This window comes from Macadamia integrifolia, chromosome 1 (genome assembly GCF_013358625.1).
Source record: "Macadamia integrifolia cultivar HAES 741 chromosome 1, SCU_Mint_v3, whole genome shotgun sequence".
Classification (NCBI taxonomy): domain Eukaryota; kingdom Viridiplantae; phylum Streptophyta; class Magnoliopsida; order Proteales; family Proteaceae; genus Macadamia; species Macadamia integrifolia.
Window position 1 is genome coordinate 10,708,310 of NC_056557.1, and position 12,153 is coordinate 10,720,462.

General features: G+C 37.6%; 2 protein-coding genes across 2 annotated transcripts; one reads left to right on the forward strand and one right to left on the reverse strand.

Annotated features, from left to right (window-relative positions):
• Positions 1-4,935: 4,935 nt before the first annotated feature.
• Positions 4,936-9,032, reverse strand: LOC122077292 (cytochrome P450 CYP82D47-like). The gene is made up of 2 exons (XM_042643192.1): positions 7,993-9,032; positions 4,936-5,870 (listed from the first exon to the last, which is right to left on the reverse strand). The coding sequence occupies exons 1-2, from the start codon at positions 8,941-8,943 to the stop codon at positions 5,247-5,249; spliced, it is 1,575 nt and encodes a 524-aa protein (XP_042499126.1). The 5' UTR covers positions 8,944-9,032; the 3' UTR covers positions 4,936-5,246.
• A 2,270-nt stretch (positions 9,033-11,302) lies between these two features.
• On the forward strand, positions 11,303-11,789 carry LOC122076086. Its single transcript, XM_042641375.1, has 2 exons — positions 11,303-11,564; positions 11,659-11,789. The coding sequence occupies exons 1-2, from the start codon at positions 11,358-11,360 to the stop codon at positions 11,758-11,760; spliced, it is 309 nt and encodes a 102-aa protein (XP_042497309.1). The 5' UTR covers positions 11,303-11,357; the 3' UTR covers positions 11,761-11,789.
• Positions 11,790-12,153: the final 364 nt, after the last annotated feature.

Below are 12,153 nucleotides of genomic sequence, written 5' to 3' on the forward strand. Positions count from 1 at the left end.
AGAAGATAGCATTAGTTCTATACCATGCCACCAATGTCCAATTATTGGACCTTTTCAGAGTATACACAAGTATAAACAAGAGAAAAATTCTAGAAGGTGCCCTATCTTTGTCCAACTTTCGAGGTCCCGCCACCCCATAAAAGGTGGAAACCCCACCTTTGTGGGAAAATAATCCTCTGTTTTTCTCATCCCTGTTTTTCCTTGTTTTGCTACCTGCAGAACACGACATGTGGACAACTTTAAGATCCAACGCACCGGATGTAATAATCCTTACCCAACCTTGACCGTTGGATCCTCTGTTGTCCACGTGTCGTGTTCTGCAGGTAGCAAAACAAGGAAAAACAGGGATGAGAAAAACAGAGGATTTTGATCCACCTTTGTCTGGGCTTTCACACACCTGCCACGTTGCCTTTTAAGGGAACACTAAACGAGAATTTGGATAAAAAAAAGGGAAAACGAATACTACTCCCTAGTGTACCCTACGCCTACGCATAGAGGGCAGTAAAAAAAAGGTTGTGAATAGACGTTCATGTCTCGGCTCCACTTTCCCATGTGTGTGGGCATAAGGTACAGTAGGAGGTAGCGTTCTTTAACCCTTAAAAAAAATAAAAACTTCAAACGCATTAGTGAAACATGAGATACCTCAAAGGCTCAAAGTGCGGGTGTCAATTCTAGGCCTGATCGACCCTAACAAATTTATGGTTCAACTTGGGTTGACCTGATTAATAAATGTGTCGGGCTTGTTTATAAATAGGCAGTTCATGGTGCATAATGTAAACCCAATGGGTGTTCGACTGGCCCAACACTTTCCAATTCCAATTCGGCCTAACCTACTAGCCCAACCGTTTATATCTTTTATTTTGATATATATTTTTTTAAAGGTAAAATAAGAAATGAAAATGTAATTAAGTGAAAAGTTTTTTTCTAAAATTTTTATGATTTAGTATATTAAATTTTAAAAAATCTAAAACAAATAAAGCATGTTCAAGGCTCGTTTAACACTTTTAAAGTGTGTTAGCCCGTTTAAGACCCGATTAGACCAATTAGAGCTCGAAACCTAATTGAGAGCCTGACCTTGACACCCTTACCTCAAACATCATATCTATAGGAATCCAAAATGAGAATTTTCAAAGGACAGAGTTCTCTAAGGCCATGGTGAATAGGAATCTGTTCACCCCATTGCCTCATAGCCATAGGATTTGAAGGGGGGAGAGGGGGGTCACGTTGGGCTGTCATCTTAGCCACCGATGCAGGAAAAACTGTCCAATTTCAAAAGTCAATACCCAACATATAATTTCTCCAAACATTGGGTACCTCAACTATCATTTACCCATAAAATTATAATGTGAATGCATACCGAATACAAAAGGGAATCTTCTTGAACAAGGTAGAAAGAAAAAAGGGATGAGCAATAATGCTAGGAAGACTTCTCTTGATTCATGAATCACTTGTTAATCACCCAGCAGTAAAGCGAAGAAGTGGACTACCTCCAAATCAGTCAAATCTAACTATTACCTAATTTATCTCTTATTTTATGTCTGTAGTTATCAATTTCTATTTTTCTCCCTTCCCCCAAATTTGTGCCGGTGGATCTGGTGGAGTAATATGGTCAACTGCCTTGCCCTTTGCGATGACCCATGGATAGTTGAAGACAACTAGTGCCAATAGCCCAACAACTAAGCCTAGGAATTGGAGTAGCAAATCCATGATTTGGTTTTACATAGGTAAGGATGAGAGGTAAGATGAAGACATCATCCATTTAGACCTGTGCAGAGTCTGCAGACACGGAGTTGAGCCATGTGCCTCCATTAACTCAGTTCCAAATGCGTAGAAGTCAAAGAGGAAGGTGCAGACAGTTCGATGGCACCAACAATCTTACTTTCTTTTTCTTTATTTTGAGGCGAGGAAACTCTATCCGTCTAGCGTATCCATGTTCAAACACATTTGGGTGTAAAATTACTCAACATATAGGGTAATTGGATTTTTTCATACATAAAAATCCTCTACGGGGAAACAGTGAGTGACAGTAAGCATCCAACGGTTAGAGTGCATGTCAGGGCCTTCTTAGCAGTTGGATCCTCACTTATAATTGCAGAGGATTTGAGTCCTTCATATCTAGTTGTGTCTGAGTGTAGGGAACACTAGATGGACAATGTCCTTTTCTCTTTTATAAAGCTCTTTCAAATTATGAAAAAGTGGGTAAACTCCACCGAAAAATTAGTGGCCTACTGTCGACGCCTTGACGGAGCCGAAAGATAGAATTGGTCAAGGACCATCTTTCACAAAAGAAAAACAGCCCAAGTATGATATAGTTACTTGGTCCTACTCCTACTCCTACTCCTAGCAACTTTGGCAATCAAAGAAGGGTGAGATCTTGATGGAACTAAATTGACCTTCTTCCCACTTTGATATTTGGGAGAAAGTACCCAAACCCCGCGAAGATTCTTTGAAGCAATACAAAGACTCACTCGATCCACATATGCTACTTCAAATGGAATCACCGCAGAGAAATGCCTCAAGCACTAGCTAGCTTTGATTTTTATTAATGTAGATATCATCCCTTACTTTCTCTGTCTTTGTAGTTCTCAGTCTCCCTACGCCTTTCTCTGGTTTAGAACACAATTTTTAATGTAAACAATAAGAAGAGAACCATTTTCAACCTATGAGTTTGGAATCTACTTGATGAGTAGAAAATTCAAAAGAGAAACAATTTATTTTTTTAATTCATTAATGAATGAAACTAACTACATCGATGCATATCAAACTCTCAATTTCCAAACTATGACTCTACAAAATGGGGGAAAAAAAATACAAAATTGAAAAAATCTTATTTAATCTAAATTTAATAACCAATTTCAATTGGACTCTTTAAGTTGGGAAAACAACCAAAGACGCTTGAAAGGACAACCGATGGAAGTCAAGGGGTAATCTTGAAAATTGGGGTGGTTAGGTTACCGTGATTGGTGGTGTCAGGTTTCAAATTTCAATAGTCACTTGATTTCAACCTTGATTTCAAGTATTGATATCGTATTGATTATATCGATCATATAATATCAGTATCGATTGATATCTGATTAATTTAGATCGATTGCTTGTATCATTTTAAGGGTAAAATAGTAAAACAATATTTTTTCTTAAAAAAATAACAACAAAAGTGACCAATAGATATTGATGTTTATCAATAAGTAGTATCCGAGACCGATATCGATAATCAAATCTTTGTTCACAACAAGACAGCTGGTGGAGATTATGATCAGAATCAAATTGATAGGAGGAAAGTTTCGAAGTCAAAATTGCAAGCTGAAAATAAGGGGAATTAGGTTTTCAATCATAATGCTTTTGCCTTATTGGTAGGGTAACCTGATGAGATGGGCCATGAAGTGGACGATCATCCAAATGCTGATGTGTTATGGAGATTTTCAAAACTCTTTTTGAATATCCTATCGGTTGTGGGAGAAGAAATTAATATCCTTGGAGGAAAGGAATCTCAGCATTCTTAGAAAGAATGATTGTGCTGATGTGGAGGATAGAAAATTAAAGTAGGAGAATTAAATAATAGATTGCATGATGATACTCAATTAGCTTGGAATGAGGTGGACATAAATGCGAGAAGGGGCAATTTGGTTGCCCACAAGGAGTCCAATGTGGCCATTCATGAAGTGGTACATTTTATTAAGTTTGTTTGGAATTTTTGATCCATTTTGATGATTGACCCAGTTTGATATATTTTGGTAGCGATTTGAATGGAAAGTTTTTCGAGATCTGTGATTGAAATAGAGGGATTGGGCCGAAAGGGAAATTGAATAAATTACAGAGTAGCACACAACATTAGAGAATAGGGAATTGAATAAATTACCTGAATGGGAAGTTTGGAGTCTATTGAAGGAAATCGTTTCTTCATATTATAGAGTAGCACACAACAGCCTTAGATTATTACTCTCAAAAGGAAGATTAGAGTCAAAAGTATTCTGAGGAAGAAATTCAACATATTGAAAATCTAGAGGAAGCACCTGAGTTGAAGCAAATAGATGAGGAAATCCATTGCGAAAAGACTCTCGAATCATTGCTTTATGTAAGTAAATGAGTCATTATATTAGATTTGTCCTTACTTTCTTCACTCATCCGATTGGAAAATCTAATGATCATAATATGAGCTCGTTATTGCTCCTTTATGTTGAACTAGTTTTCATTCTCTAGTTTCATGTTCTGATCATTTTTTTTTTATTATTTGAAAGTGGGGGGTAGTGCCTCTTAGTGGTATCTTGCCTTGTAAGTTTTTCTTTTCCGTTTTAATATATTTTTTATTCACTCAGAAAGAAAACTATATCTCTCTCCAACTCCTGACTCTTCCAACTCTCTCCAATTTCTCACATGCATGCCTGAGACTGCATGTCAACCATCTAAAGCTACCAGCATATGAGAGATTGAAAAAGAATGGAAAGAAAAGAGAGTTGGGGAACATCTGAATCCATATGTGATTGACACCGCAATCGAAATAGAAATAAAAGTTTATCACGAGTCTTCTACAGAATTCGCCTAACCCCATTCAAGATCCACACATCAATAATCATTTTAGGTGCTAACCATTCTCCAGTTGCCTTCATCTTCTCATCAGTAACCTGAACGCCCTTAGCACTCTCAACAAATCCCAAGAATATCAGGTTGCTAGTCATAAAACTGCACTTTCTTCAAATTTATTATAAGTTATCCTTTTCAGAACAAGCAATATTTACCTCAAACATCGATCATATCTATGCAATATTTTTTTTGGTAAATATCTATGCAACTTGAGGTACTCAAAATGATAAATTTCTTACAGTGATACTCAACATATCATTTCTGGGAACATTGGGTGTCTCAACTGTCATTTACGCATAAAATTATAATGTTTATAGAAACAAAATAAAAAGAAATGGTATATTCAAGAAACAGATAGAAAGAAAAAAGGAGCAATGCTAGGGAGTCTTCGCTTTATTCATGACCAAATGTGTTAATGATAATAATAATTATAATAATAATAATAAACCTAGAGAGTAACCTCCACCTACGGAAATACAATCACTAGAGTTGAGCTCACTAACAAGAAAAACTCATACAACACGCAGAATAAAGAAAAGGGTTCTAGGTCCCCAATTATTCACGAATCAATTGTTAACCACTCTGTGATAAAACTCTACATCCCTTTATTCTAATATATATTTTCATTTGCTAATTCATAGTGAAAAAAAAAACTCTGTAATAAGACTCTACTTGTAAAGATGGGAGGAGAGTCGAGGACTAAGGAGGACTTCCAATGGCATTTCCTTAGCGATGGTTAGACCAGTTCCTTCACTCATGTCCACAGGTTCACCAAATGGTGTTTGCAACTCAAACTCATGGAGCAAGCGAGCAAGCATCATATGCATGGTCTGAAGGGCAAACGAGATTCCCGGGCACGATCTCCTACCCGACCCGAAGGGAATCAGTTCAAAATTCTTGCCCCAGACATCCACATCTGCATGGCTTGTTAGAAATCTTTCTGGATGGAATTCCAAAGGGTTTTCCCATATGTTAGGGTCTCTATGTATTTTCCAAGCATTCACAATGACTCGTGTCCCTGATGAGATCCTAAACCCACCAACATTACAATCTTCTATGGCTTCATGGGGTAGCAAGAGTGGAGCTATAGGGTATAGGCGAAGTGTTTCCTTGATGATTGCGTGGATATATGTAATGTTACCAATGTCTTTCTCATCCACAATCCTATCCTTCCTGATATGCTTGTCAATTTCCTCTTGAGCCTTTTTTAGCATTTGTTGGTTGTTCAGTAGCAAAGAAATAGCCCATGACAAGGTTAATGCAGTGGTGTCTGTGGCAGCTAAAATCATTGCCTGCACAATAGATATATAATCATTTAGTTTCAATATGAGAGAGAGAGAGAGAGAGAGAGAGAGAGAGAGAACTTTTTGCAAGAAATTCAAAATATTCAAGATTGTATATATGTTTATATTATAGGAACTAATTCCATATATGGGTGTTCAATCTATATAAACATCCATATGCAAAAGCCATGTGGCAGATTGTTAGAAAAAGGTACCCAATGTTGAGAATCATAAGACTGATATTGTTGAGATGCATTCTTTGGTTGAAGCACGATGAATTGTTGAAAAAGATCAGCACTGGTTGTTGAAACCAATGAACTAAACAGGTTGAGTCACATCAGAAATAGAGATACTCTCCTTAAGGTTTGAAATGACTCTTATAATAGTACAATTGGGGATTCTTGTGTTTTACCTCCAAGATAAAACAACCACTGATGTTTGTCCGATTATATACTGACCTTGATCCTTTGGGAGAGAAATGCTATGCTCTATAGTTCAAAAGAATAAAACCAAACAATAATGGAGAAAACCAAAAAATCTTCTAGAAGTAGGGATTGTCTTTCTTTATATAGGAGAGGAAGAGACACCTTCAATAGATGTTTCCAAAAGCCTTGTCTCTTCCATAAGATATGTCATTGACCATTCAAACATGCTTTCTAATAGTCACACCTATTGGTCACTTAAGTGCCTATTAGGAAGAGACAAACCTCTTTAACACACTTTGATGAAACAAAATAATATTATGAATCTTTAATTTTAAAACTATAAAAAAAATTCCAACACGAATCATGTGGTACCCAAGTTTTATAGAAAATTAAGTATGTTCCAGAGTGACCTACCACCAGCTAAGTTTCAACCCTAATGGAATTGAGGAAATTTATTGATTAAAAAAAAAAAAAAAAAACCCAATATATAGGTCCAAAGTCCTTATAAATTCCAAAATGTACAATAGAATGTTATTAGTGTTGCATCTCCCTTATATGAATGCCAACTGATTAGAATTTGCCAAATCAGTCGCCTTCCTTTTCAATCTATTTGTAAAGACCTTGACCAGAAGATTACATAGTGCGATTGGCCAAAATTATGAAATTGCAATAAATTTTCTCAATTCAGATGTCTTTTCAGAGAAAAGGGGAGAGACACACTATCATATGCTATGCTCCCAGATATAATTCATTTTCCCATGTATAATATAGCCATACTGTAATTAAAAAAGTGCTAAAAGTCATGCACAGTCGCCCAGAAAACGTAATGGGGATTGGGACAATAGAGGGGTCGTGATGATGATCAAGTGCACCCCTTATTTGATGAATGATTTTTTACCTTTGTTCCATTGTGCATGAACCCCTTTCCCTTTTATGAGGAGCAGATTCCAACATGATTTGACTTTTTTCACAGGAGAAGTGTCAGTAAGAAGAAGGGCTTCTTTACAAAACCAAATAAAGTGTACTAGTAGTTTCAGAAAACCTTGACTTTTAAGACTATGTTTGGAAGCTGAGGAAACAATAGGAAAAATTTCAAATTATTTGAAAAAGTGGAAAGAAATAAACACAAGAACTATAAATTTAAATTTCAAACCCCACCTCTATGCTTTAATAAGGTTGTGTTGCAGGATGCTCCAGCCCCAATGCCATTGTTGGCATTAATGATACTAGTGGCAGTGGGAGTCTGGATCCTCTATCCATATGGGGCTGGATTTACTAGGGATTTAAATATTGATTTAATAAGTAATTTTTTTTTTCGATAGAAAGAGAGTTTATTAAGGTTCAACGTGTAGAATTCATGCCAGGGGTTGAACGATCGGCCTTTTTAGTAGTGTTATAGTGTAGTGTACATCCAATGATCAAGAACATCAAAAAACATAGCTCGATGTGTTCAAGCGTAATTCAAGACATTTTTAGGTCGTTGGATGTCTACTACACGTCGCGTAACACTACAGACGATCTCAATCCGGAGATGAACACATCTCCTAAAGCATTGGATTGGAATTAGGACAGACTATCGTAGACACAACCAATCCATATTAAATTGAGGTAAAGCTTAATTTGTTGTTGTCTTAGACAGAACCAAATTCTTCAAATTCTTACCATAAGCAAAGACTTTAATGAGAACAGTTTTCAGTCATACTTACCATAGATGTGGCCTTGACAACAGTGTCACGGTGGTGACCGTAGAATTGAGCATCCTCTCCAAGGATTGACAATAATACATCCATGAAGTCTTGCTCATCGCCATCACCCTCCTCTCCACATTCTCTCTTCTGTTGATGCTCTTTCAGCCAGCTCTCAGCAATCAGATCCATCTCCTTGGCAGTCCTCTTCATGTCCCTTTCCACACCTTTCAAATCAAACCATCCAAGAAAAGGAATAGCATCTGAAGCAGCTGAGACCACAGTGAATTTAAAGAACTCAATTATAGTCTTCTGGATCCTCTTCACCTCTTCAGTATTCTCTTCTCCCACTTCAACCACACTAAAATAACGTTTCCCAACAACCATCTTGAGAACCACATTCATGGTCAGATCACGAAAGAATCGATTCAATTCAACCTTAATTTGATTCCCATTGTTCTTCACCCAAAGCCCATGTAAGTCCTTCATAAAATTCCCAATCTCTGCATATCTGATGTGTTTTAGTGATTCAAGCCGGTGGTTGGAGAGTAGCTGTAGCATCACCAACTTGCGTATCTCACGCCAGTAAGTTCCGTAGGGTGCGAACCCAAACATTGCGTGATCATAGGTCAAGTACTTACCAGAAGCACTTCTTGGACGGCTTGCGAGGGCCTTATCGTTGGTAGTGAAACACTCCTTGGCCAATTCACAGCTACTGATGATCAGTGTTCTATGAACACCAAATCGGACGATGAAGGTAGGTCCATGCTTCTCAGCCATGGCTGCAAGTGTTCGGAAGAGAGGCTGAGGAGTTGCTAGTTGAAGGAGGTGGCCGATTAAGGGCCATGCTCTGGGTGGCTCCGGTGGCTCCGGTGACTCCACTGCCTTGTTCTTGATGATCCATAGATGGTTGAAGAGGAATAGAGCTAATAGCCCAACAACTATGGCTAAGAACTGGTAGAGAAAATCCATGATTTACTTTCAGTGTAGAGATGAAGATAGCAATACCATTCCCTTCTATATCAAGACAGCCAATTGTTTGACCTGTGCAGACGCGAAGAAGAAATGAGGTCTGGAAGTAATAATTAAGTGAGGTAAAAAATAATATATATATATATATATATATATTTCTAAACGTCAACAAATGAATATCATTAATTATGAAAAAAATTGAGAGAATACAAAAACTTCTATTCGATTGCTAATCCACTTTCGGAACGATTATCAGTAGAAAAACAATTTAACCAATAAAAAGATTCCATAAATTAATTCTCAGTTGGAAATAAATGATATCTTACTTTATAAAAAGATCAGTCATTATCGGTCAAATCAGATTGGTATCAACTTTGATTGATCCCTAATCTTTATCTTTACAATCTCAACATATGTATGATCCAAGGGTACAATCATAATAAAAATTAATTTAAAAAAAAAATGTTAGATCTGTCTGATACAATACAATTCAAGCTAATCCAAATTGATACAAATATAGTATCAGCCTTGACCAATCTCATGACCCTTTCCATGTTTTAGAACCTTTGCCGCCCATATCTATCATATGAAAGATTTGGTGGCTTTGATTTGTATCAGCGATAGCATGCTTGAATTTGGATCATCTCCGTAAGGTTATATACTTTAACCCCATCTTACACCATCCATGAGATATGATCCCACACCCCAGAGATTAATAAATAAAGTTTAATTAGCCATTTCTTAAATCTAAACCACTTAACCCTTTCTCTGTCGTAGATAAAATGACAAAATAATGTCTTAAAAGAATTTGGATCAAGTAATACATAAAATAATATGTAATCACGTGAAAATTTGACTATGTGCTCAAACTTTCCGCACTCATTTTTTTCTAGTAAACAACTCAGAACTCCCTACCATGGAAAATATAGAAGTCAAGCCCTCATCATGGTCTTAGATAGAGTTGTCTTCTCGGTCTCTCTCTCTTCATTTTGTGTTAGGAATGAAGTCATGTCTAATTACTTGCCTCAGGTTGATTTCTCTAATCAATCATCTAGAATTAAGACTATTGTTCCTCGACCTTCCACCTACTTTTTGCTGATGATTATTTAGTTTTCTCTAAAGTTAAAGAGTGGAGAGTTTTTGCTGATGATTATCTAGTTTATCTGAAGTTAGGAGTGTGGAGAGTAGAACCATCTTAAGCCTTCTCAGAGACTTCTAGCATGCTATTTGTTCCAAATGCAACACCTCTACTTGTGAGGAAGCCGGTCTCCTCTATTTTCGATTTCCAGGTTGTTCCTATGCATAAAAATATGTAGGCCCCCCTACTGACTTTGGTAGATCTAAAAAATCTCTATTCGCTAGTGTCATCGAGAGAGTTTAGTCTCAGTTGGCTGCTTAGAAAGAAGTCTTGTCTATAGACTATGGCAGGTAAGGAGGTCCTCTTGAAGTTTGTGGCACTAGTATTCGCACATCCTATTTGTCTCGTGTTCACACAAACCAAAGGCCAAACAATTCAACCTTCCAGAAAACTTCAGCCGGTGAAAAAAGTTGAGACCTTTCAATATCAATTATTGGCAAATGGCAACAGTTATTATTTAAATTTTAATCAACCTAATTGACCGTATCTTATCATATCTAAGATTTCATATGTAAGATTATGTAACAACTGAATGATACCACTCCACCAAAAGGGCAAAAGAAGGGTGACACCACAAGTCTAACTGGGTAGCTCAATGTTAATGATCCAGCACCTCACGGTTAGGTCATGTGTTCAACTCCTTTGAGTCTCAATCTAAATTAATTTAAAAAAAGAATAGGAAAGTTGTAGGACCCACAGACACTAAACCCTATTTTTATAAAAATAATAATAATTAAACCCCTTCAACTCTCACGGAGTTGATTTTCACATGTATCTCATGGCTAGTCCAGATCAATCCCTACTTATGTGAGGGAATATCCCTTAAATTAGGTTTAGAGGGTGAGGACGATGAAATAACGCTTTCCATCACCCTTGTGAAACGCAAAAAAACACTCTTGTTATTGTGTTCGCCCGCATTGGTTCATATGTGGTGCAGGCCACACGACCACAAAACGTTCATTTTCTCACTAAAAAAGAATAATTGAGAATATGAGTAAAAGATCCTACACGTGTCTTCTTACCAATCTTACGTGAAGAGTAGTTGTCCTTCACGTGGCTCGTTCGTCCCTCCCTGACCCCACCCCAACCCACCCCAACCCACCCCACCCCACGTGACGCACGAGACGTACGGAGGGTAGAAAAAAATGTCCTTTAATAGTAAGAGTAACCGCTATAAAAAGAGGGGTTAGTTGCACACATTTGGAATCCAAGTATCGACCACCGACACTATCAGTTGGATACATCGAGAGAGAGTGAGAGAGCGAGAAAAGGTTAGATGGAGCAGTTTATGAAGCTGATGAGAGATGAACACCGTATCTTCACCGACACTGATGATGAGAAGATGCTGACGCTGCTGGAGACCACCCACGCTCACGCCTCCCTGGTGGTCGATGTGCAGCCTCTTCTCGAACTCATCCAGGACATCCTCAACCTCTCCACCACCACCACTACTGCCACCAATATCAGCCCCACTGGCCAACCTGTAAGTAATTTACAGAGACAACTGTTAGTAGTAATGTACTACTTTATGTACGTACTTAGTAGTTTTATAATAATTTGCATGCATGCATGCGTAGGTCTGCCATGCTATGGAAAGCTTGAAAAATAAGATTTCTTCAGCGGCTACTTTCGAAGGATTGGCTCGAGACATCCACAACATCTCCTGCAAGGTTAGTTAACTTGACAACCACTGACATATGGTGGGGAGGGGGAATTCTGGCGGTCTAGCATAGGAACGCCAAAATACAGGTGGGTATGAAAATATTTCATACCTAACTGAGGCGCAAATAGCTGAATCTTTTTACACCCAATTGTGTTATATCATTTTATATATTAGACGGATAGAGTTCTTTTTCTTTATATTTATATGTTAGATCAAACATCAAGAAAATATGAAAATAAGCAGATGATAGACTGCACAACATAGAGATTTAATGAGGTTCACACACCAGGGCAGTGTGCTATGTCCTCGGATGAAGAAGAAGATGTTTCAATATGTAGAAGAGATATTACATCCAAACAGTGACGAGAAAACTCACCCTGAAACCCTAGCTCGAAACCCCCCCCCCAAA